The sequence below is a fragment of the Neovison vison genome, chromosome 13, assembly GCF_020171115.1.
Source record: "Neovison vison isolate M4711 chromosome 13, ASM_NN_V1, whole genome shotgun sequence".
Lineage (NCBI taxonomy): Eukaryota > Metazoa > Chordata > Mammalia > Carnivora > Mustelidae > Neogale > Neogale vison.
Genome location: NC_058103.1, coordinates 127,521,445 through 127,549,440, shown reverse-complemented (window position 1 = coordinate 127,549,440; position 27,996 = coordinate 127,521,445). Strand labels below are relative to the sequence as shown.

The window sequence follows — 27,996 nt, the reverse complement described above, 5'->3', positions numbered from 1 at the left end:
TCTATGCTTAACATTAAGCCACAATCCCTCTACCCCAGCCTGTGAGTAGGTCTGAGCAGGGAAGAAACCAGGGTTTCCCTCATATTCAGCACGGTTCATACTGTATTTTTAAAATTCAGAAAGTGTTTAAGACTTATTTTAGAGAATACATACATTATATAAAACAATAAAGACACACAAAGAGAACAGAGATTTCACCATTTCTATTCACTCAGGTAATGTTTACCATCAAGACTTTGTTAGGGGATAAAGTTTTAAAGGAAAATAATTTTCTTCTATAAAATTGGAAACAACTATTAGCTGTCTATCCTGCCCCCACCACACTCATTAAATTTCTTCTGGAAAGCCAAATGTAGAAATAAAATAAAACAAAAATCCTGAACTGGTAGGTAAATACTCAAGTGGATTGTTGACGTAGGTAACTGTTCATTAGCTTAAGGCATCACTTAGGTATTTTGAAGTCTTCCTCTTCATTCTCCATTCCAGTGTTCCAGTTGTCCTGACCTGTTTTCCCCTAAAAATAAATCCCAGAGCAGAAATGTTTGTATCTTTGAGTATCTCTTCCTAAGAATTTGTTTTAAGAAAGAAAATACTGTATAAAAAATATGTAGCAGAACTATAAAAAAAGGAGGAAAACAATACTTCTTCATAACCAAGCAGTCTGTGCTTTGCTTGGTTTCTTTTGTGTACTCTTCAGTGTTTGTTTGTCTGCCCCAAGAATAAGACAACACTTTTACATTTCATGTAAAATGTAAAAAAATGTAATGTAAAAAAAATGTAAAAAATGTAAAAAAAAGTAATGTAATGTAAATGTAAAAATGTAAAAAAAATGTAAAAATGTAAAAAAAATTAAAATGTAAATAAAATGTAAATAAAAATGTAAAAAAATTAATTAAAAATAAATAAAAATAAATCTGTCTACAATGAACAAAGGAAGTAATGACCTTGTGATTAGATTCCCAGTTGTTGTTGCTGAAGCTTTGGTTCCATCTTTGCTGACTTGAAGTTTTGCTTTTTGCAAGATGTAAGAAACATGTAGGTTTTCTGACCTTGTTATTTTTGCAGAATTTGCTTGTGATGGATCAAGCATTTTGGCAACACCCACTACTTTCATTGGCTCCTTCAAATCAGTTTATGCTATGGCTGTGCACTTGGGCAGAATTAGCTGCATACTCTTGATGTCATGGTGCTCACATCTGTTGTCTATGGTATTGGTGCTGATGTGGAGGTAATGGCTGAGGATGGGGGTGAGGTCTTGACTGGCAGAATGGTCAGACTACTGATGTTTTCCCCATGATATGGTAGTTCAATGAAGTTGTACCATAAATCACTGGGGTACTTTTGATCCCCAGCAGAACACAGAGAGCTGGACTACTACTGCCACTGATAAGATTCCCCATCACTTCCCCCAAAATGAACTTTCTTAGTATTCTCAGATTGAAACCTTGATTTTCTTAAACCTTAAATTACATCTCATCAACAATGCACAGTTCAGTGAACATATCATTGATATGGCCTAGGGAAAGGAGAGTGGCCATCATATCACCAGCTTCATTTCACAGAGCTTCAAGTCACAGAGCTTGGTGTCTGCAGACAATCATATACAGAAATGTGTTTATTGTTGGGTAGATTCTTCTGACTAGGAGAAGTCGAGCTCAGTAGGAAAAGATAATAGTGTGAAAGTTAGTCTTTTTCCTTTTCCATAGAAAGCCTTCCCTGTGCAGAGTGTGTCTACTATAGTTGTACATCATTGGGAAATCCAACAGAAAGAGGGGAAATGTACAAACATCTCTCACACTTGTTCTTGCTATCCCAGTCCTATTGATGTTGACATCCTTGACCAAACCAACTAGTATCTCTAAACAGAGTGCCTCTAGTCCTTTTCCATCATTTAGTAACTTGTTGTTATTCTCAGCTTACAGATGGGAAGAAGGAGGTTTAAAGAGATTTAGAGAAATGTGACTACTGCTGATCAGAGAAATTATTGATCGTGTTCTCTTCTAGGATTTTTATGGTTTCAGGTCTCACACTTAGGTCTTTAATCCATTTTGAATTTATTTTTTTTTGCACAGTATAAAAAGCTGTCCAGTTTCATTATTTTGCATGTACTTGACCAGTTTTCCCAACACCATTTATTGAAGGTACCGTCTTTTTCCCATTGCATATTCTTTCCTCCGTTGTTGGAGATTAATTGACCATATAAATATGGGTTTATTTCTATGTTTCCTATTTTGATCTATTGATCTATTTGTGCCATTACCATACTGTTTTGATTATCACAGCTTTGTAGTATATCTTGATATCTGGGATTGTGATACCTCCAGTTTAATTTTTCTTTTTCAAAATTTCTTTGGCTGTTTGGAGTCTTTTATGGTTCCACACAAATTTTAGGATTGTTTGCTCCAGTTCTGTAAAAAATGCTATCAGAATTTTGATAAGGATTTCATTAAATCTGTAGATTGCTTTGAGTAGTATATAAAATCTTTCCATTTGTAATGGCATTGATGGAGCTAGAGAGTATAATGTTAAGCAAAATATATCAGTCAGAGAAAGACAAATACCATGTGATTTCACTCATACGTGGAATTTAAGAAACAAAACAAAGGGAAAAAAAGAGAGAGAAAAACAAAGAAATAGACCCTAACAATAGAAAACAAACTGATCACCACCAGACGGCAGATGGAAGGGAAGGGTGGGTTAAACAGGTGATGGGGATTAAGGAGTACCCTTACCCTGATAACCACTAGGTAATGTATGGAATTGTTGAATCACTATATTGTATCCCTGAAATTAACATAACACTGTATCAAAACAAAAACTTAGTAACTAAAAAAACAAAGGGGTTGAAAGATATATAAGAAGTTCCCTGATGTTCTATAGTGAGTGAGCAGGGAGCTGGGATTCTAAACTAGAAAGCTTTGCTTGATGTCCTTAGACCCTCCCTCACAGAATCTGCACCTAATATTCTACTGCCACAGGGTTCTTCATAGTAATGAGGATCAGATGACTCCCTCCTGACCTCTAGTGGAGCCCTGGGAAGTGGTTCTCATTGTATACATACTATCACTTAATTTATGTATGTATTATTCTGCTTTCATAGATGAGAATATCATGTTCAGAAGGGTTAGACAATATGAAAACACCTATACAGTGAGAAGTGGTGAAAGTGGAGGAGAGCTCACTCCTATTTCACTCTAGACCTCCGATACTTCAACTTCGTTTTTTTACAGGCATGCCGTGTTTGGAATGTGCAGACACCCTCTGTGTACATTCCAGTGCAAGAGTCACAAAACACACTCTTCTCCGTGTGATCCAGGCTTGAATACAGGCACACCCAAGACCATGTTCTGCATATCCTTTAGGTGTCAAGAGAAGTGGTCTAGCTACTATATGATAGAATCTGCAGGATCCTGAAATATCATCTTCTCTGGCACTTCCTTGACCTTCCTACCACCATACCATTCTCCTTACCTCCACCTATTGTAGGTCATTTGGGAAAGAGGCAAGATACCTCCAGCGATCCACTCTGACAGGGTTGGGTATAGTGGGACTACATGAAACAAAGAACTTCTGTAAAGCAAAGAACACAATCAACAAAATGGAAAGCAGTCTACAAAATGGGAGAAAATATTAGTAAACCATATATCTGGTAAGAGGTTAATATCCAAAATATATAAAGAAATCACACAACTCAGTAGGGAAAAATAATGTGATTAAAAAATGGCCAAAGAACCTGAATAGACAGATTTTCAAAGACATACAGCTGGCCAACAGGTACATGATAAATGTTCAATATCACTAATCATCAGAGAAATACAAATCAAAGTGATAATGGTATGTTACCTCACACCTATCAAAATGGCTATTATCAAAAAGATAACAAATAGCATTAGGCTAGGATGTGGAGAAAAAGAAACCCTTGTGCTCTGTTGGTGGGAATGTCAACCAGTTCTACCACTATGGAAAACAGTACAGAGTTTTCCCAGAAAATTAAAAGAAAAACCACCTTACAATCCAGCAATTCCACTTCTGAGCATGTATTCACAGGAAGTGAAATCAAGATCTCAAAGAGCTCTTCCAACCCATGTTATTTTAACATTATTCATAACAGCTAAGACTGGAAACAACCTAAGTGTTCATCAATGGATGAATAAAGTAGTTGTGATATATACATAAATACACACACAGACATACACACACACACATAATGGAATGTTACACCGTCTTGAAAAAGCAAGAAATCCTTTCATTTACAACAACATGGATGGATCTTGAGGGCATTATTCTAAATGAAATAAACCAGACACAGAAATACAAAATGTACGTGGATCTCAATTATGTGCGGAACATAAAATATTCAAACACGTAGCAGAGAGTAGGAAGATGGCTTTCAGCGTCTCAAGGGAGGAGGAAATAGGGAAGTAATGGTCAAAGGGTGCAAAGTTTCAGTTATGCAAGATAAATAAATTCTGGAGATCCACTCTAGAGCATGGTGCCTATAGCTAACAATACTTCACTACGTCCATAAAATCTGCTAAGAGGGTAGATCTTATGTTAAGTGCAATTATCAAACAATGAAAAATAATAAAGGGAGCTGGAGGAAACTTTGGGACATATGGATATATTTATGGCCTTGATAGTGGTAATGATTTCATGGGTATATATTTACCCCCAAACTTATTGAGTTGTACACATTAAATATGTACAGCTTTTTACACATCAATCATACCTCAATAAAATCATTTCAAAAAATGAAAGTGGCAAGGGGTGCCTGGGTGGCTCAGTGGGTTAAAGCCTCTGCCTTCAGCTCAGGTCATGATCTCAGGGTCTTGGGATCAAGCCCTGCATCAGGCTCTCTACTCAGCAGGAGCCTGCTTTCTCTTCTCTCTCTCTCTCTCTCTCTCTGCCTGCCTCTCTACCTATTTGTGATCTCTGTCTGCCAAATAAATAAATAAATAATCTTTAAAAAAAATGAAAGTGGCAGAATGTCATTATGGAAGAAAAAAGAAGAGGAGGAAAAAAGAAAAAAAGAAAAAAAGAAGAGCACAGCCTTCAAATTCACAACACCTCTTGCAGTGAAGCATTCTTTATTCTGCCATGATCAAGTCCTTAACTTCTCTGAACATCTTACTTTACCTAAAGCTAGAATAAAATAACCCACCTTCAAGACTGGACAGTGAAGCCATGATAATCATGTGTATCGGTAGTTTACCACTTTTAATGAGTTTCCACCACATTGAGGGTAATATTTACATGGAGGATATCCCAAAGCCCTGTTATTTCTGTTGCGGATACCATCACTGTCATTGTAGAAGGCATGACCAGTCATAACCATTGCAGTACACATCCTCCCACCATCCCCCTGCAAGGTTTACATGGGAAGGTAGAGACAATACAGAACAGGAGAGGGCAGAGATCAAGGAATACATGGGAAATTGAGCCGCCTGGCAAGTGTAGGGTAAGTCCCTTGAGGAGTATGGGACAGGTAGAGAGAATGTGACAATGTCCACCTCACCCACCACACAGGTTGCCTGATGTGGTCCTTGATGGGAAACCTGGTTACCACGGTGCTGTCTTGATTCTCACCGAGAGGTGTAGGGTGCCAGACTCAGTTTTGTCTCCCAGACATGCCAGAGAGTTCATTCTAACTGCATCCAAATTATGTAGATTCAAGCAGATGCTGGAACATTTGAGACCCTGGAATCCACATATTGGTATTTGGAAGGGTGGGAACTTCCTCTCAGTATCAGTCAGGGTTCTTCAAAGAACTGAACCAACAGGATAAACAGATATAGATGGGCATAAGCATAAGAGAAGACTTATTAGAGGAACTGGCTCATGCGGTTGTAGAGGCCAAGAGGTCCCATGATCTGTCATCTATAAGCTGAAGACTCAAAAGAGCTGGTGATGTAAGGATACCTTGGAGAAATTGTAGGTTGAGTTCCAGATCACACAATAAAGGAAGCATTACAATAAATCTAGTCAAATGTGGTTTTTGGTTTCCCAGCATTCATTCTAACTGCACTTTATAAAGTGTGCAATGATAGTATGAACAAAAAAAAAAAAACAATGTACATACCTTAATTTAAAATACTATATTATTAACTATATAAACTATATAGTTATAACTATATAAACTATAACTATATATAGTATAAAATACTATATTATTAACAAAGACTACCATCATCTGAGCTTCCAGTGAATCATAATCATAGAGCACAAAGCACCATAACAAATATAATAATATGAAAAAGGTTGAAATATTGTGAGAATTTCCAAAATATTCACAGAGACATGCAATGACCAAATAATGTTGGAAAACTAGCATGAATAGAATTGTTCAACATAGGGTTGCCACAAACTTTCAATTTGTGTAAAAAAAGACACAATATCTGTGAAGCATAATGAGTGAAGGGAAATAAAATGAGGTATGCCTATGCAAGACTGAGTCCATAGACCTGACAATTGGGAGCTAATCATGTAAGTCCCAGTCTGAGTCTGGAGGCCTCAGAACCAGTAGAAGAAATGCCTGAGGGCAGGAGAAGACAGCAATGAGTAATGAGTGCAAGTTTCATAATCCTCTGCCTTGCTGTTGTATTTGGACTTTCAGTGGACTGGATGAGGGTACCAGCACTGAAGAGGGTAATCTATTTTAGTCTACTAGTTAAATGCTAATCTCTCTTCTGAAGACACCCTCACAGACACACCCAGAAATAATGTTTTACCATTTATCCAAGCAACACATAGCATGGCCAAATTGACAGGTAAAATTAACCACCACTCTCCCCAAGGAAGATGGGTTTCCTTTTGGAAGTCTCACACCTGAGCTTCAGAGGACATAGGATGACTGCTGGCATTTCACACCATCTGCTATTTGGTAATTATCTCCTCCCAACAAAGGAAAATAACTTTCAAAGAGCTGTGTGATTCCTTTCCTCCAAAGCAAAAGGGATGGGAGGGAGACAGCCCCACCTGCCAGGATGCTCTACCTGGCAGAAGGCCCAACTCATTAATGCACTTGGGCAGCATTCAGGAAACAAGCAAATTTGACTCAGCTTATTTTAAGACACACACACACCATGAAAGCATTTGGATGAACCAAGAGTACTTAGTTCCCTCTCCAGGTCACATCAACAAAGGCTAAGAATAAAATACATTTGGCTGTATTCTGGCTGCAGCACACATAGTAATAAAGAAGGTATTAGTGACTCCTAAAAATAAGTCTTTCTGGTTTGTATGTACCTCTGCACAGTCCATCAGATGTTGCTGGAACCTGATAGTGATAAGGCTAAGTGAAATCCTCCAGTCCTGACCAGCCTGCCTTCCTGTCTTGAAAGGATACAGTTCAACTGACCATGAGATGTAGATGGTAACCTCCCTCTAGGTTCTGAGACCTAACTTGGAGCATGAACCTCACTGATGTCTTTAGATTCTTTTTCCAAGTCAATATTCCTCAGGGATCCTATAGCCATGAAAGGATTGGAACACAGTGAACCACGGTCTCAATCAAATTCAGTAGCAATGATTTTAGCTTCATAGCCACAGAACTGGGGAATTTTTGATCAGCTGAAACTGGTTTCTGTTGCCCTTTGTCTTTTTTTTTGTTTTTGTTTTTGTTTTTTTCCCATCTCGTCATGGCAGGTATGTATTAAAAGGAAAATAGAAGGCATGCATTACTAAAGGAACTTTTAAATCAAATTGTCTTTTTTTTTTTTGCTATTGAATTGTATGTGTTCTTTATATGTTTTGGATATTAGTCCTTTACCATATATATGATTCACAAATATTTTATCACATTCAATAGGTTGCCTTTTCTTTCTTTCTTCTTCTTTTTTTTTGTTTCCTTTGCTGTGCAAAAGCCTTTTAGTATGATGCATCCCCCAGATATTTATTTATTTATTTATTATTTATTTAGTTTGGGTTTTGGTATCAGATTATAAATATCATTACTGAGACCTATGTCAAGGAACTTACATCTTATGTTTTCTTCTAAGAGTTTTATGGTTTGAGGTCTTACATTTAAATCTTTAATCCTTTTTAAAAAAACGTTTTTGTATTTACTTATTTGACAGAGATCACAAGGAGGTATAGAGGCAGGCAGAAAGAGAGAAGGGGGAAGCAGGATCCCTGTCGAGCAGAGATTCCAATGTGGGTTCAACCCCAGGACCCTGAGACTATGACCTGAGCTGAAGGCAGATGCTTAACCCACTGAGACACCCAGGCACCCCTCTTTAATCCTTTTTGAGTAATTTTTTTGTACGTGTAAAATATTGGTCAACTGTTTTTCTTTTTTTTTTTTCATGTTTTCCCAGCACCATTTATTGAAGAGTCTGTCTTTTCCATTGCATATTCTTGGTTCCTCTGTCATTAATCAATTGAGCATATATGCATGGGTCTATTTATGGACTTTCTCTTCTGTTGCATTGATTTGTGTCTGTTTTTTTCTAAAAGCTATTGGAATTTTGATAGAGACTGCACTGTATCTTATTGCTTTGAGTAGTGTGGACATTTTAACAATATTGATTCTGTCAATGCATAAGCGTGGAGTATTTTTCCATTTATTTGTGTTTTCTTCAATTATTTCTTATAGCTTTCAGACTACACCTAGGTATTTAGGTGTATTAATATCTTTTTTTTTTGTATTAATGTCTTTTAGCTTTCAGACTACACCTAGGTACTTAGGTAAATGACATGAACAGGGAGCAACATAGGAAAGAGGAATCAAGAACATTATGATTTTAAGCAAATCACACAGATTTAAAGGAGATGAATAGCTGGTTTGAAAACCTCTGGGAGAGTCTAAGACTGTGGTTTCCAACAACAGTTGGCCATGAGCTGTAGGTAAACTATTAAGTAATTGAAATGTGACTACTCCAAACTAAAAAGCGAGGTTAACATAAAATACACATTGGATATTGAAGACACTATGAAACTGTCCCATACTGATTTATTAAAGCATCTCACCAATTATTTTTCACATTTATTACATGTTTAAATGATGATATTTTGATAAATTTTGTTAAATAAAATATTATTAAATTTAATTTCATGTTTGTTTTAACTTTTTAAAATGTGAGTTCAAGAGCCTGAGTTGCTCAGATAGTTAAGTGCCCAACTATTGATCTCAACTTGGGTCTTAATCTCAGGGTCATGATTTCAAGCCCCACACTGGGCTCCCTGCTGAACATGAAGCCCACTTTAAAAAATGATGTGACTCCTAGAAAATGTATAATTATATCTTTGGTTTGCATTTATTTCTCTTAGTATGATAAAAGAAGATCAAGGAGTGTTAATTGAAAATAAACACTTCAGAAAATAAAGAGACCACAATGCTACTCAGAGGGAACAGTTACACAGTTTAAAAGAAATGTAAAACAGAGGAAAAAGCTAATACAGAGACTGTGCTGTTGCTTATACAGCTCATGGATATATTTTATTTGGTCAGTAAAGTTTTAACCTACAAAATGTTTTAATTATACATTTACTCTTAAATGAATTTGTTGTTGACTTTTAGAAATATTGGAAGCCTTCATATAAACATTCAAATCTCCTCCTTGAGAAATAAAAACACCTAGTAAATCTTTCCTGTGTTCCATCAAAGTAAAATCTGGCAAACACTGAAAGTGATTCTCTCACAGGCAATTTATGTACTTTGCCATAATCTCCACCATGACCTGTTGTACACTGGAGCCTGAAATTAAATGTCAGCTGCTATTTATTTGTCAAGCATGTAGTCGTGTTTCTTGCTGTATACTTACGAGGGAAAAAAATACATATGGTAACCAGAGTCATTCACTGAAATTCTTGATGTGGCTCTGTTTTGTGTTGGTTTTGTTTTGTTTTGTTTTGTTTTGTGAGAGAGAGAGAGAGAGTGTGTGTGTGTGTGTGTGTGTGTGTGTTCATTGCATTTGCAACCCCTACCCTATAGAATAGAAGAGCATGGTACAGAGTGAAGAAGGGCTAAGAGTAAATCTTGGCATCTGTACAGAATATGAGTTTCTTGGAGTTAGGAGCACTAGATAAGGAAAAAAAGAAGCAGTAATTTCTGACATACCAGACTACAACAGGGAAAATAATTAAAGGATGATCAAAGATAACTATCTCTGGGACACTAATATATATTTTCAATTTATCTTACAAGATAAGATATATCATATATATATCCATATATATATTTTTTCATTATATCTTATAAGAACAATTTAAAAATAATTCAAGATCAGGAATAGAAAGCAATATCCTTCTAGATATGATAGCATAACAGTTTCAGATATTAAAAGAGATATGGAAAGAGGTATCAGAGCTCAACATCAGAAGGAAGCTGAACATATCAATAATCAGAAGCTCACAGAAAATGGAGGGGTGGACTTGAAATTTATACATGTGAGGTACTGTTATTGAGTAGATAACCAAATTCCTAAGAAAAACACAACAGGTTAGTGTGTCCTCCTTCCTTCACAGAAACTTCTCATGAAATTGAGTAAAGTGAAGCACAACTGTCATTGGCCACCAGATGCCATTTCTCATCAAGCACATAGCTACTCTTGAATGAGGGGCTCATGGAATGCTAGAAGAGCTAGCAAACATCCCTCCTCATCAAGTAACCATGAAGGAATATGGAGGATAATCCTATTGTCATGATGATTATGATCCTCTTTAAAGGCCTCCATTCTACTCACAATGACTATATTTTACTCCTTTCATATGTGTTGTTCTGCAGGTGAAATTATTAAATTATTAAATCATGTAACTAAAAACTGTAGAATAAGCTATTTTTGGTTTGCAATTAAAACTCTATGAGTAAAATCCATAGACACTAGATCTTTGTGTTTGAATTGTCTATACACAAGTTATTGAGGATGGCTTTAGTTTAAAATGAAAATATAGGGACGCCTGGGTGGCGCAGTTGGTTGGACGACTGCCTCCGGCTCAGGGCGTGATCCTGGAGTCCCGGGATCGAGTCCCACATCAGGCTCCCAGCTCCATGGGGAGTCTGCTTCGCTCTCTGACCTTCTCCTCGCTCATTCTCTCTCTCACTGTCTCTCTCTCTCAAATCAATAAAATAAAATCTTTAAAAAAAAAAATTTAAAATGAAAATATAGGGGCGCCTGGGTGGCTCGGTGGGTTAGGCCGCTACCTTCAGCTCGGGTCGTGATCTCAGGGTCCTGGGATCGAGTCCCGCATCGGGCTCTCTGCTCAGCAGGGAGCCTGCTTCCCTTCCTCTCTCTCTCTGCCTGCCTCTCCATCTACTTGTGATTTCTCTCTGTCAAATAAATAAATAAAATCTTTTAAAAAAATAAATAAAATGAAAATATAAAGGAGATAGATTAGTGTTGTATATAGCTATATTTTGAATGAAAAAGAGACAAAATCCATAAAAGAAATGGTAAAGCATGCACTTTCAAGACAGAATGAAGTGAAGTTAGAGAGGGAAGAAGGAATCTTGTAGGTTATGGTAAAGCATTCAAGCTTGATACTATCACCAGGGGTAAGAACTTTTGAACAGTTAGAAGTACAGGATTTTTATATATATATTTTAGTAAGCCAATGTCAGGATATATGTATATAATGAACTTGAAATACAAGAGTGGGAGTGGAAACCCCAACAGGTAGAAACAGTTAACAGTGAACAAGTTCAAGGACATTTTTGAGGCAGACTAAATAGTAATTGGTTTAATACCATGGAAGAAGCACTTTCCAGAAGTCAGAGAATCCCATTTCTAATCCCTTAACCTTGGACAGTGACAGCATCTGTTTCTGTTTCCTCATCTACACATGAGCAAGAGGGACTAGATGAGGAGTTTTTAAACTCTGAACTACAAATTATGTAGCTGATAGATTCAAAATATTCTATTAAATTTTCTAAGTGTATGAATAAAGGACCATAGTTTTGTCCAGAATCTCAAAGTGGAATGTGACCCCAAAATATGTAAGAACCATTGTAAAATACTGTTTATCACTGAGATCTCTAAGCTGGAACTTCTGGCCCAGGGTTTCCAGAAATTTCTAATAATTCAGAAGTTTGTTTCACTGGAGTGAAGGAGGAGGCATAGGATCTTTATTTGTCATTTTTCACTTTATTATTTCACGTAAGACCATAAAATATTAATTTATCAGCAATTTGGATCAATTATATTTAGGAATTGGGCCTATAATGCCACCTCAGTATGATTACTCATATTTCTATCTTTATGAAGTAAAGATTTTGGGGGTGTTAAGTTTGTTAAGTTTTTTTTTAAGATTATAAATATTTTTTGTTATGTTATGTTAGTCACCATACAGTACATCATTTGTTTTTGATGTAGTGCTCCATGATTCATTATTTGCATGTAATACACAGCACTCATTACAACACATTTCCTCCTTAATACCCATCACTGAGCTAACCCATCCCCCTACCCCATACCCTCTGAAACCCTCAGATTGTTTCCTGGAGTCCAGTCTCTCACGCTGTCATGGTTGCCCCCCTTCAGTTTTCCCTACATTCTCTTCATGCCCTCCATGCTGTTCCTTATGTTCCACGTGGGTGAAACCATATAATTGTCTTTCTCTGCTTGACTTATTTCACTAAGCATAATCTCCTTCAGTTCCACCCATGTTAATGCGAATGGTGGGTATTTGTCCTTTCTCATGGCTGAGTAATATTCCATTGTATATATGAATCACATCTTCTTTATCCATTCATCTGTTGAAAAGCATCTTGACTCCTTCCACAGTTGTGATATTGTGGACATTGCTGTTATGAACTTTGGGTGCATATGGCTTTCTTTTCACTGTATCTATATTTCTGAGGTAAACACCCAGGAGCACAATTGCTGGGTCATAAGGTAGCTCTATTTTTAACTTCTTGAGGAAACTCCATACTGTTTTCTAAAGTGGCTGTACCAGATTGTATTCCCACCAACAGTGTAATAAGTTGTTTTTTTAAAAAAATAGATTTTGGATATTAGCGTTTTATCTGATAAGACATTTGCAAATATCTTCTCGCATCCTATAGATTGTCTTTTGGTTTTCTGCTGTTTCCTTTGCTGAAATTTAAAATAGGTTTAAACTTATGGGGAAAATTATAAGAAGACTACAGGTAGTTCCCAACACACTACACCTAGTTTCCCCTATTATTAATATCTTACACTAATATGTACATTTGCCACAATTAATGAGTCAACATTGATACACTATTGTCCAGTCTTCTTTTTCAGATTTCATCAATTTGCCCCTAATGCTCTTTTTTTTCAATTTATTTATTTTCAGAAAAACAGTATTCATTATTTTTTCACCACACCCAGTGCTCCATGCAAGCCGTGCCCTCTATAATACCCACCACCTGGTACCCCAACCTCCCACCCCCCCGCCACTTCAAACCCCTCAGATTGTTTTTCAGAGTCCATAGTCTCTCATGGTTCACCTCCCCTTCCAATTTACCCAAATTCCCTTCTCCTCTCTAACGCCCCTTGTCCTCCATGCTATTTGTTATGCTCCACAAATAAGTGAAACCATATAATAATTGACTCTCTCTGCTTGACTTATTTCACTCAGCATAATCTCTTCCAGTCCCGTCCATATTGCTACAAAAGCTGGGTATTCATCCTTTCTGATGGAGGCATAATACTCCATAGTGTATATGGACCACATCTTCCTTATCCATTCATCCGTTGAAGGGCATCTTGGTTCTTTCCATAGTTTGACGACCGTGGCCATTGCTGCTATAAACATTGGGGTACAGATGGCCCTTCTTTTCACGACATCTGTGTCTTTGGGGTAAATACCCAGGAGTGCAATGGCAGGGTCATAGGGAAGCTCTATTTTTAATTTCTTGAGGAATCTCCACACTGTTCTCCAAAGAGGCTGCACCAACTTGCATTCCCACCGACAGTGGAAGAGGGTTCCCCTTTCTCCACATCCTCTCCAACACATGTTGTTTCCTGTTTTGTTAATTTTGGCCATTCTAACTGGTGTAAGGTGATATCTCAATGTGGTTTTAATTTGAATCTCCCTGATGGCTAGTGATGATGAACATTTTTTCATGTGTCTGATAGCCATTTGTATGTCTTGATGGGAGAAATGTCTGTTCATATCTTCTGCCCATTTTTTGATGTGTGTTGAGTTTGAGGAGTTCATTATAGATCCTGGATATCAACCTTTTGTCTGTACTGTCATTTGCAAATATCCTCTCCCATTCCGTGGGTTGCCTCTTTGTTTTTTTGACTGTTTCCTTTGCTGTGCAGAAGCTTTTGATTTTGATGAAGTCCCAAAAGTTTATTTTTTTTTAAGATTTTATTTATTTATTTATCAGAGAGAGAGGGAGAGAGAGCAAGCATGGGCAGACAGAGTGGCAGGCAGAGGCAGAGGGAGAAGCAGGCTCCCTGCAGAGCAAGGAGCCCGATGCGGGACTCGATCCCAGGACGCTGGTATCATGACCTGAGCCGAAGGCAGCTGCTTAACCAACTGAGCCACCCAGGCGTCCCCCAAAAGTTTATTTTTGCTTTTGTTTCCTTTGCCTTTGGAGACGTATCTTGAAAGAAGTTGCTGTGGCTGATATCAAAGAGATTACTGCCTATGTTCTCCTCTAGGATTCTGATGGATTCCTGTCTCACGTTGAGGTCTTTTATCCATTTTGAGTTGATCTTTGTATACGGTGTAAGAGAATGGTCAAGTTTCATTCTTCTACGTATAGCTGTCCAGTTTTCCCAGCACCATTTATTGGAGAGACTGTCTTTTTTCCACTGTATATTTTTTCCTGTTTTGTCGAAGATTAATTGACCATAGAGTTAAGGAACTACAGAACACTCATGAAAGAAATTGAAGAAGACACAAATAGATGGAAGACCATTCCATGCTCTTGGATCGGAAGAATAAACATTGTTAAAATGTCTATACTGCCTAGAGCAATCTATACTTTTAATGCCATTCCGATCAAAATTCCACCGGCATTCTTCAAAGAGCTGGAGCAAATAATCCTAAAATTTGTATGGAATCAGAAGAGACCCCGAATCGCTAAGGAAATGTTGAAAAACAAAAATAAAGCTGGCGGCATCACGTTACCAGATTTCAAGCTTTATTACAAAGCTGTGATCACCAAGACAGCATGGTACTGGCATAAAAACAGACACATTAGACCAGTGGAACAGAGTAGAGAGCCCAGATATGGACCCTCAACTCTATGGTCAATTAATGCTCTTTTTCTATTCTGGGATGTCATCCAAGATACCACCTTGGCTATGATGGTTTCACAGACATTCCTTGTTCTCAATGGCATTGGCATTTCTGAACAGTACTATTCAAGATTTTGTAGAATGTATCTCAATTAAGATTTGTATGGTGTTTTTCTTATGATTATATGAGGTTATGGGTTTTTAGAAGGGAGACCACAGGAGGAAGTGCCTTTATCATCACATCATATCAAGGGTACCTACTATCAATACAATTTATATCTGTTCATATTGACCTTAATTACCTGGCTGAAGTAGTGTTTGTCAGTTTTCTCCACTATAAAATGCCTCATTTTATCCCTTTCTATGATAAATTTCTTGGAAGGAAGTCACTATGCTCATCCTTGACTTAAGAGGTAAGGAGTTATGTTCCACCTCCATGAGGGTGGAATATCTATATAAATTATTAGGAATTCTTCTGCATGGAAGATTTGTTTCTTTTCCCAAACTACTTAAGGGAAAGATATATTCTGTTGTATGAGCATATCAAATTTTATCTGTTCATCAGTTGATGGGATTTGAGTATATCTGTATATCTATCTTTATAGTTGTACCAGACCACACTGTCTTCATTATTGTACCTTAGTAGTAAGTTTTGAAATCAGACGTGTGAGCCCTCTAAATTTGTTCTTCTTTCAAGATTTTTTTTGGCTATTCTAGATTTATTTAATTTCCCCATAAATTTTAGAATCAATTTGTCAATTTCAGAGGAAAAGATCCAGCTGAGGTTTTGGTAAGTATTGCACTGAATCTATAGATTATTTTGAAAAGCACAACCACCTTAAAAACATTAAGTCTCAGTTCATGAACATAGCATGCCTTTACATTTGTTTAGATTTTCTTTCTTTTCTTTCAACATTTCTGTAGTTCTCAACATACAACTCTTGCACTTATTTTGCTAAATTCACTCTTAAGTATTATATTCTTTTTGATACTTTAGTAAATTAATTGTTTTTTTACTTTCCTATTCAAGGTTTCATTTTATAATTTATAGAAATACAAATGTTGTTTGTATATTGCTCTTGTATCCTGTAATCTTAATTAATACATTGAAATTTATTGACTTACTTCATTACCTACTATAAGGCTTATTTTGCACAAAGCCCCCTGTGCACTTAAGAACAACTGTATATTCTGTTGTTCAGTGGACTACTCTATATATATCTACTAGATCTGGTTTCTTCGAAGTACTATTCAGGTCTTCTGTTTCGCTGGTAGAACTATTTAGTTTTTTCTCTCCATTTTTGAAAGTGAGTTATTAAAATATCTAACTATTATTGCTGAGTCATCTGTTTTTCTCTCCAGATAGGTCAATTTTTACTTAAATTTTAATTTTGCTTTATGTATTTTAATGTTGCATTATTAGAACATTATGCCTGTTTATTATTACTGTGTATTTCTTGATATGTTGATACATTTTATTATTAAATGTGCTTCTTTGTCTTTAATAACAACTTTCTTTAATATATTTTGTTTTATACTAATATAACTAATCCAACTCTATTTTGATCACTACTTGCATTATATATCTTATTTCATAATTTCACTTCCAAATGATTTGTCTTTGAATCTAAATTGTGCCTCATATAGACAATATATGGTAGGATCATGATCTTTTATCCTTTCTCTCACTTTTTGTATATCCATGCATCTGTTGATAGACACTGGTTGCTTATCCACGCATCTATTGATGGACACTGGGCTCCTCAGCTTGTGGACTCAGGAGAAACTCTCCCTAAAAGTAGATTCTCTGTCCTGACTTGGCTCTGGGAACAATAGAAAAGAAAAAATTCCTTCCAGGAATGTAAAGTCACAACTTGAAATCACAGATCTGTAGCTAGAATCCATACCAACTCTGTAGCCTAGGAATCCAGGTTTAAACTTTAAAGTTATAGAGACACCAGAGCCAGAGCAAAACCTCCTTAGAAAAACCCATTTTAAATGTAAGCCCCAAAGAAATCCTACAGAAAAAAAATTACAAGAAACATGAGCTCAAATGAAAAATTACTTATTGAACAGAAAAGTGAACGAATTACCATGTAACTGAGCAAAACAAAACAACAAAGTCTGAAAGTTGCTCCCACAAAGATATCAGAAAGTTTTGGAAATTTAAATAAATGGAAGATGACATTAAAAATTTAGTGAAGAAATAAGATGTTGTCAAATTGCATAAAGAACTAGAAAAAAAGCAAAATATAGGATGTCTAAAATAATAAGAAACAACCATTAAAATTATAAAGTAAATAGATGAATTAATAACATATCAGAGCATTGGAAGGGTCTACATAGCTAAATTGGGTTCACTGAGAACACTGGTATTGGAAGGGTCTACATAGCTAAACTGGGTTCACTGAGAACACTGGTAAATAGTGAAGTGGAAAAATTACTAGGAAAATTATATACATATATACCAAACTGACTCACAAAGAAATAGACTATTTGAATGGTTCCATAATTTTCAAAGTAATTAAATAAATAGAGAATAGCAGTCCTAATAAACCTACAGGCATGTTTACCAGACATTCACAGACATTAGCCATCTACTTCCTAGGCATTAAAAATATGTGTTGTCAACATATATAATAATTTGGGGGAAAATGTTATTTTAAATTAGGATTCAACTAATTAAACTAATCTCTGCAAAAGAATATTTTTGCCCAGTGTAGATCAGTGTAATTTTGCTTTCTACTTTGTCTTTTTCACTGCCTAAAATGAACTGTAAAGTGTGTTCATCTCTTATTTCATTTTTGTCTTTTCACTTTAATGTCAAGCAAGGGAAGTCACAAAAGCTCTGCTTGAGATTTCATCACATTTGTTTGTCAAGCTCTATATGCAATTTTATAGAAAGCCAATAAAGTTAATTAAATTCTTATGAGTCATACTTAGCTACTTGTAATCAACACATTTAAAAGGAACTATTCTAAATTCTACAGATATATTTCCCTATTGAGCTTTACTTAAAATGTTATTTTATAAAAACATAAATTTGATATTTCCTTTTTTATGTATCCTTGTATGCACTAGAATTGTCTTGAAGAATTTAGTTTGTTAGCTAATATTAATCATATGTAAGATATTAGAAAATAAAATAGTGAAAAATTATATTCTACAGTACTGCAATAAGACAAATGTAAATATATTTAAATAAATTTTTATCTTTCAATTCAGAAGACAAAATGCCTTGCTTGAAGATAATATTAAACCCAAAATTATCACAAATGAATTTTGTATACTTCAGGATAATATGCACAGCTCATTAGCATAAAGGTTATTTGTAAGTCAACTGTTCACCAATTTCTGACACTTTCATCATTATAAGTAATGGTCAGGTTGCTCACAGCTTTTCCAATGTTACGTATTCTGTAACATACGTCTTACACAATAGAGTGAAAATACCCACGTGTCTAATACCAAAATCATTATCCATTTTTTCTGTGACGTGATGATGCTATAATCAATCTCATGACCATCTGTCATAAATCAACAGAAGATAGACATTCCTTTACACAGCATTTATACCCCAAATTGGTACTCACAGCTGGAGAAAATCAACGGGCAGGAGTGCTCATCCATGGGAAAGTTGTGCAGCTGCAGCTGGCATTCTGCATTTATAGTGAGCCTGCAGGAGAGCCAAGGGTCACTCTTGAGGTCAGCCAGGAGCAACCCAGAAAAGTCTCAGGTCAAAGCTAAGGATCAGTCACCTTTTACCATAACTGGGGAGTGAGAGCAGTGCACTTACCTCACTCTCGGCATTGGTGCCATTCAGGGATAACCATTTAGTGGCTTTTGTGTTATTTCATTCTGTTTTTAATTATTGGTAGCAGAGAGAATTTCAGTTACTAAAAATTCCAAACTATGTCTAGAAATAAAACTCAAGTCAGAGAGGAGACAATAAAAACAACTATTATTTTATACGTCTTTGTCTTCAATATGTTTGACTGAATTAAAACCTTCCATTTTCAAACTAGTGTATTTGTCTAAATAGGTATAATGCCAAATTAATATACTTGTAGAAGGGACTTCAAATTTGAACAACACTCTCATTAGACTATGCAGGTGGTGGCTATATAAGCGTGTGCATTGCATCCTTCAAGAACAGACAGCCCTGGGGCCCGAGTTCCTATGAAGGATCCCAGGATAGGTGATGTCCCCAGTCTGGTTTGCTGAGGTTCACCTTCACTTCAGAGTCTTTTCTGCACTCCTTTAAGACTAATGTGGAAAAACCTGTTACAGACTCCAACTTTCTAAATCTAATCCATCAGCTGAGCTACCTGCTGTGGATTTGTTGCTGTTGTTCCCCGCCTAACAAAATTATTATTTCCTTGAAAGTTGAAATTCTCCAATCTTCCACTTCTTTTGGTTTTAATCTGTACTTTTGTTTGTGCTGTGGATACTTGTTTACCATTCTGAGTTATAGACTTCGCGTGGCCACAACTCACCTGCAAATAAGAGCTCATTTACTAAATGTGGGGGTGAGAGAAGAGAAGTGCTCAGGGGCTGGTAATGGGCTTCACTGAGCCAAGAACATAAATGGGTCAGAAGAGTTAGACAAGTCACCTTCTGCTGAGGCATGCGGAATTTACAATGCCTTTCAGACACTCAGGAGGAGACGTCCCATAGGCAGGAGCTCCAAGCATCTGGATTCCAGAAATGAAGTTCTGGGTTGTAGGTAGGCATGTGGGAAACTTCAGAATAGATGTGGAAATAAATTAGTAATGAGGGAGTCCTGAGGCAGAAAAATCAGAAGGAGAAAGGGCTTCACAAAAGCAGGAACAGGAGACAGAGAGAAGAGCCATGGTGCTGCAAAGGTGGTGAAATAAAATGATAGAAGAGAGTGAGCACATATAGTGCTCCTAAGAGCTCATAGGCAGTGGGAACAACAGTGTCTGGAGGGTACTGCCCTGATCCTAACTCTAGGCAAACAGAAAAGCTGCCCAAGGTGCAGGGTATTCCTCTGGTATGTTACAGCTTGGTGTTTACTTAGACTTGGGCCAGCCTGGTGGAAAGAGTTCTGAGAGATACAGACACAGGCACAAATTCTGGTAACACTAGTTCTCAATGGTGACTTTGGACAAGCAAGTCAATTCACGTCTTTGAAGTACAGTTTCTCTTACCTTGCCCAACTTTGTAAGGGCTGCCTGGCCCCCAGAAAGGCTCATTACACTGTAGCTGCCACTTCCATTAAGGATGTACTGGGAAATGTCCTCTGTGATCTTTTTTTCCTGTGGTCTTAAATTTGGTTATGATTACATTTGTTAATTAGTACACCAAGGCATCTTTATTTTTCTAGCCTAGTGGACCCATGGGTTAAATATATTAAAGAAAATTCCATAGCCCACTTCCAACAGACATGGATTCTGATGAAGGAATCAGTTTATATTCATTGAAGATCATCTGTATGCCTTTATTCTTTATTTTCACATATAGTGACATTGGAACAAACTTTTTCAGGATCCTGTAGCCTGTCAAACATGAGAAGTGATAGAATGCAACAATGAAAATAGGGTCCCATCTCTAAAATGATCTAAATTATCAACCTGTCAGTGTTTAAAAATCCACCAACATCTCACCTTAAAGTATAAAGGATTTTCCCATCATTCCAAATTCTGAGGAGCTGATTGGGGGTGGTGATCCAGTGAGCTTCTGCAGTTTTAGAATTACGGAAGATTGTATCTGGAATCCATATTAATCCCACCATGTTGCTGTTCAGAGTGAGTATTTTCATTGTACTGTTGAATCGAAGGCGACTGTCTGTCCAGGTCTGAGCAAAAAATATGTCAATTTGATATTCCTGAAATAGAGCAAAAGGAGAGGCAAAGTGGTTCCGTTAATGAATTTTCTGTATGCTTTGTTTTCTTTGTCAAAAGTTTGGCTTTCGGGGGGAGGAGTCAAGATGGCAAAGAAGTAGCAGGCTGCGACTACTTCAGCTAGCAGGAGATCAGCTAGATAGCTTATCTAAAGATTGCAAACACCTGCAAATCATCGGCAGATCGAAGAGAAGAAGAACAGCAATTCTAGAAACAGAAAAACAAGCACTTTCTGAAAGGTAGGACTGGCAGAGAAGTGAATCCAAAGCGGCGACGGGAGGATAGACCCCGGGGGAAGGGGCCGGCTCCTGGCAAGCTGCGGAGCAACAGAGCACAAAATTGGGACTTTTAAAAGTCTGTTCTGCTGAGGGACATCGCTCCAGAGGCTAAACTAGGGCGAAGCCCACATGGGGCCAGCGTGGCCTCAGGTCCCACAGGGTCACAGAAGGATCAGGGGTGTCTGACTGTCGCAGAGCTTGCAGGTATTGGAACGGGAAGTCCAGCTACAGAGACAGAGCTGATAGCTCGCAGCTCGGGGGTACCTTGAACTGGTCACAGGTTTGGTGAGCTTGGAGCGCAGCGGGAGGTCAGGCAGAAGGGAGTTACTGGGCGCTGTTCTCTGAGGGCGCACTGAGGAGTGGGGCCCCGGGCTCTCGGCTCATCCGGGCCGGAGACCAGGAGGCTGCCATTTGTATTCCCGTCCTCCGGAACTCTACGGAAAGTGCTCAAGGAACAAAAGCTCCTGAAAGCAAACCCGAGCGGATTACACAACCCAGCCCCTGGTAAGGGCGGTGCAATTCCGCCTTGGGCAAAGACACTTGAGAATCACTACACCAGGCCCCTCCCCCAGAAGATCAACAAGAAATCCAGCCAAGACCAAGTTCACCTACCAAGGAGTGCGGTTTCAATACCAAGGAGAGCAGCAGAATTCCAGAGAAGGAGAAAGCAAAGCACGGAACTCATGGCTTTCTCCCTGTGATTTTTTAGTCTTGCAGTGAAAGTAATTTCTTTCTTTTTTCATTTTTTTTCTCTTCTTTTGCTAAAATTTTTTTTAACTTTTACCCTTTTCCTTTTTAACGTTTTTTAACTAGTTTATCTAATATATATATTTTTTCTTTTTGTACTTTTCTTTATTCGTTTTCTTTTTTTAATTCTTTTCTGTTTGTTTCTTTGTTTTTTTCCTTTCTTTCTTTTTGAACCTCTTTTTATCCCCTTTCTCTCCCCTCATGATTTGGGATCTCTTCTGATTTGGTTAAAGCATATTTTCCTGGGGTTGTTGCCACCCTTTTAGTATTTTACTTGCTCCTTCATATACTCTTATCTGGGCAAAATGACAAGGCGGAAAAATTCACCACAAAAAAAGAACAAGAGGCAGCACCGAAGGCTAGGGACCTAATCAATACAGACATTGGTAATATGTCAGATCTAGAGTTCAGAATGACAATTCTCAAGGTTCTAGCCGGGCTCGAAAAAGGCATGGAAGATATTAGAGAAACCTTCTCGGGAGATATAAAAGCCCTTTCTGGAGAAATAAAAGAACTAAAATCTAACCAAGTTGAAATAAAAAAAAAGCTATTAATGAGGTGCAATAAAAAATGGAGGCTCTCACTGCTAGGATAAATGAGGCAGAAGAAAGAATTAGTGATATAGAAGACCAAATGACAGCGAATAAAGAAGCTGAGCAAAAGAGGGACAAACAGCTACTGGACCATGAGGAGAGAATTCGAGAGATAAGTGACACCATAAGACGAAACAACATTAGAATAATTGGGATTCCAGAAGAAGAAGAAAGAGAGAGGGGAGCAGAAGGTATACTGGAGAGAATTATTGGGGAGAATTTCCCCAATATGGCAAAGGGAACGAGCATCAAAATTCAGGAGGTTCAGAGAATGCCCCTCAAAATCAATAAGAATAGGCCCATACCCCGTAACCTAATAGTAAAATTTACAAGTCTTAGTGACAAAGAGAAAATCCTGAAAGCAGCCCAGGTAAAGAAGTCTGTAACATACAATGGTAAAAATATTAGATTGGCAGCTGACTTATCCACAGAGACCTGGCAGGCCAGAAAGAGATGGCATGATATTTTCAGAGCACTAAACGAGAAAAACATGCAGCCAAGAATACTATATCCAGCTAGGCTATTATTGAAAATAGAAGGAGAGATTAAAAGCTTCCAGGACAAACAAAAACTGAAAGAATTTGCAAACACCAAACCAGCTCTACAGGAAATACTGAAAGGGGTCCTCTAAGCAAAGAGAGAGCCTACAAGTGGTAGATCAGAAAGGAACAGAGACAATATACAGTAACAGTCACCTTACAGGCAATACAATGGCACTAAAATCATATCTCTCAATAGTTACCCTGAATGTTAATGGGCTAAATGCCCCAATCAAAAGACACAGGATATCAGAATGGATAAAAAAACAAAACCCATCTATATGTTGCCTCCAAGAAACTCTTTTTAAGCCCAAAGACACCTCCAGATTTAAAGTGAGGGGGTGGAAAAGAATTTACCATGCTAATGGACAGCAGAAGATAGCAGGAGTGGCAATCCTTATATCAGATCAATTAGATTTTAAGCCAAAGACTATAATAAGAGATGAGGAAGGACACTATATCATACTCAAAGGGTCTGTCCAACAAGAAGATCTAAAAATTTTAAATATCTATGCCCCTAACATGGGAGCCAACTATATAAACCAATTAATAACAAAATCAAAGAAACACATCAACAATAATACATTAATAGTAGGGGACTTTAACACTTCCCTCACTGAAATGCACAGATCATCCAAGCAAAAGATCAACAGGGAAATAAAGGCCTTAAATGATACACTGGATGAGATGGACATCACAGATATATTCAGACCATTTCATCCCAAAGCAACAGAATACACATTCTTCTCTAGTGCACATGGAACATTCTCCAGAATAGATCACATCCTTGGTCCTAAATTAGGACTATTCCAAAACTATTCCAAAAAATAGAAATGGAAGGAAAACTTCCAAACTCATTTTATGAGGCCAACATCACCTTGATTCCAAAACCAGACAAGGATCCCATCAAAAAAGAGAGCTATAGACCAAAACCGGTATCAAAAGATTGGGATCATTGCCTGCATATTTTCAAACCACAATGCTCTGAAGCTAGAACTCAACTACAAGAGGAAGTTTGGAAAGAACCCAAATATATGGAGACTAAACAACATCCTTCTAAAGAATGAATGGGTCAACCGGGAAATTAAAGAAGAATTGAAAAAAATCATGGAAACAAATGATAATGAAAATACAATGGTTCAAAATCTGTGGAACACAACAAAGGCAGTCCTGAGAGGAAAATATATAGTGGTACAAGCCTTTCTCAAGAAACAAGAAAGGTCACAGGTATACAACCTAACCCTACACCTAAAGGAGCTGGAGAAAGAACAAGAAAGAAACCCTAAGCCCAGCAGGAGAAGAGAAATCATAAAGATCAGAGCAGAAATCAATGAAATAGAAACCAAAAAAAACAATAGAACAAATCAACCAAACTAGGAGCTGGTTCTTTGAAAGAATTAATAAAATTGATAAACCCTTGGCCAGACTTATCAAAAAGAAAAGAGAAAGGACCCAAATAAATAAAATCATGAATGAAAGAGGAGAGATCACAACTAACACCAAAGAAATACAAACTATTGTAAGAACATACTATGAGCAACTCTACGCCAACAAATTTGACAATCTGGAAGAAATGGATGCATTCCTAGAAACATATAAACTACCACAACTGAACCAGGAAGAAATAGAAAGCCTGAACAGACCCATAACCAGTAAGGAGATTGAAACAGTCATTAAAAATCTCCAAACAAACAAAAGCCCAGGGCCAGACGGCTTCCCGGGGGAATTCTACCAAAAATTTAAAGAAGAAATAATTCCTATTCTCCTGAAACTATTCCAAAAAATAGAAATGGAAGGAAAACTTCCAAACTCATTTTATGAGGCCAACATCACCTTGATTCCAAAACCAGACAAGGATCCCATCAAAAAAGAGAGCTATAGACCAATATCCTTGATGAACACAGATGCGAAAATTCTCACCAAAATACTATCCAATAGGCTTCAACAGTACATTAAAAGGATTATTCACCACGACCAAGTGGGTTTTATTCCAGGGCTGCAAGGTTGGTTCAACATCCGCAAATCAGTCAATGTGATACAACACATCAATAAAAGAAAGAACAAGAACCATATGATACTCTCAATAGATGCTGAAAAAGCATTTGACAAAGTACAGCATCCCTTCCTGATCAAAAATCTTCAAAGTGTAGGGATAGAGGGCACATACCTCAATATCATCAAAGCCATCTATGAAAAACCCACCGCAAATATCATTCTCAATGGAGAAAAACTGAAAGCGTTCCTGCTAAGGTCAAGAACATGGCAGGGATGTCCATTATCACCACTGCTATTCAACATAGTACTAGAAGTCCTAGCCTCAGCAATCAGACAACAAAAGGAAATTAAAGGCATCCAAATCGGCAAAGAAGAAGTCAAATTATCACTCTTCGCAGATGATATGATACTCTATGTGGAAAACCCAAAAGACTCCACTCCAAAACTGCTAGAACTTGTTCAGGAATTCAGTAAAGTGTCAGGATATAAAATCAATGCACAGAAATCAGTTGCATTTCTCTACACCAACAACAAGACAAAAGAAAGAGAAATTAAGGAGTCAATCCCATTTACAATTGTACCCCAAACCATAAGATACCTAGGAATAAACCTAACCAAAGAGGCTAAGAATCTATACTCAGAAAACTATAAAGTACTCATGAAAGAAATTGAGGAAGACACAAAGAAATGGAAAAATTTCCATGCTCCTGGATTGGAAGAATAAATATTGTGAAAATGTCTATGCTACCTAAAGCAATCTACACATTTAATGCAATTCCTATCAAAGTACCATCCATCTTTTTCAAAGAAATGGAACAAATAATCCTAAAACTTATATGGAACCAGAAAAGACCTCAAATAACCAAAGGGATATTGAAAAAGAAAGCCAAAGTTGGTGGCCTCACAATTCCGGACTTCAAGCTCTATTACAAAGCTGTCATCATCAAGACAGCATGGTACTGGCACAAAAACAGACACATAGATCAATGGAACAGAATAGAGAGCCCAGAAATAGACCCTCAACTCTATGGTCAACTAATCTTCGACAAAGCAGGAAAGAATGTCCAATGGAAAAAAGACAGCCTCTTCAATAAATGGTGTTGGGAAAATTGGACAGCCACATGCAGAAAAATGAAATTGGACCATTTCCTTACACCACACACAAAAATAGACTCAAAATGGATGAAGGACCTCAATGTGAGAAAGGAATCCATCAAAATCCTTGAGGAGAACACAGGCAGCAACCTCTTCGACCTCAGCCGCAGCAACATCTTCCTAGGAACATCGCTAAAGGCAAGGGAAGCAAGGGCAAAAATGAACTATTGGGATTTCATCAAGATCAAAAGTTTTTGCACAGCAAAGGAAACAGTTAACAAAATCAAAAAGACAACTGACAGAATTGGAGAAGATATTTGCAAATGACATATCAGATAAAGGACTAGTGTCCAAAATCTATAAAGAACTTAGCAAACTCAACACCCAAAGAACAAATAATCCAATCAAGAAATGGGCAGAGGACATGAACAGACGTTTCTGCAAAGAAGACATCCAGATGGCCAACAGACACATGAAAAAGTGCTCCACATCACTCGGCATCAGGGAAATACAAATCAAAACCACAATGAGATATCACCTCACACCAGTCAGAATGGCTAAAATCAACAAGTCAGGAAATGACAGATGCTGGCGAGGATGCGGAGAAAGGGGAGCACTCCTACACTGTTGGTGGGAATGCAAGCTGGTGCAACCACTCTGGAAAACAGCATGGAGGTTCCTCAAAATGTTGAAAATAGAACTGCCCTATGACCCAGCAATTGCACTGCTGGGTATTTACCCTAAAGATACAAACGTAGTGATCCGAAGGGGCACGTGCACCCGAATGTTTATAGCAGCAATGTCCACAATAGCCAAACTATGGAAAGAACCTAGATGTCCATCAACAGATGAATGGATCAAGAAGATGTGGTATATATACACAATGGAATACTATGCAGCCATCAAAGAAATGAAATCTTGCCATTTGCGACAAAATGGATGGAACTAGAGCGTATCATGCTTAGTGAAATAAGTAAAGTAGAGATAGACAACTATCATATGATCTCCCTGATATGAGGAAGTGGTGATGCAACATGGGGGCTTAAGTGGGTAGGAGAAGAATAAATGAAACAAGATGGGATTGGGAGGGAGACAAACCATAAGTGACTCTTAATCTCACAAAACAAACTGAGGATTGCTGGGGGGAGGGGGGTTGGGCGAAGGGGGTGGAGTTATGGACATTGGGGAGAGTATGTGCTTTGGTGAGTTCTGTGAAGTATGTAAACCTGGCGATTCACAGACCTGTACCCCTGGGTATAAAAATATATGTTTATAAAAAATTTAAAAAATAAAAAAATAAAAAAGTTTGGCTTTCCTTCATGTTTACATCCTTATCCCCCACATCCCTTTCTACCAGCTCTCAGTATAGTGCCTTGCTCAACATGGTAAACATTTTAACAAATGATAACCAGTATTATTATGTGATAAGATATGTACAAAATATTCTGTAAGTCTTAAATGATAATAAACACATAAAATGTGATAAGGGGCTAGTGGTAGTAGACTATAATTGAAAGCCCAGAATCAGATCCCCCTGCATTCACAAGTCCAAGCTTTAACAGGTAATATGACCTATTGAAGCCTCATTCTAATCTGTAAAATGGGTGGAATGCCCACATCCTAAATGGGTTATAAAGAAGAAAGGAGATGATTAAATGAAAAACCCTTAGTGTCTGGCATAGATCCATACAGTATTAACTTATATAATGATTATCATTTTCACTTTAAAG

General features: G+C 37.4%; 1 protein-coding gene across 3 annotated transcripts in view; it reads right to left on the bottom strand.

The window, feature by feature from the left end:
- GABRG3 (gamma-aminobutyric acid type A receptor subunit gamma3) overlaps positions 1–27,996 on the bottom strand; it is a 707,159-nt gene that overhangs the window by 308,241 nt on the left and 370,922 nt on the right. For all 3 annotated transcript variants that reach the window (XM_044232134.1, XM_044232135.1, XM_044232136.1), the window contains exons 4-5: positions 20,783–21,003; positions 18,749–18,831 (exon numbers count right to left, since the gene is read on the bottom strand). In XM_044232134.1, coding sequence (XP_044088069.1) covers positions 18,749–18,831; positions 20,783–21,003 — 304 coding nt within the window. The remainder of the gene's footprint in view (positions 1–18,748; positions 18,832–20,782; positions 21,004–27,996) is intronic.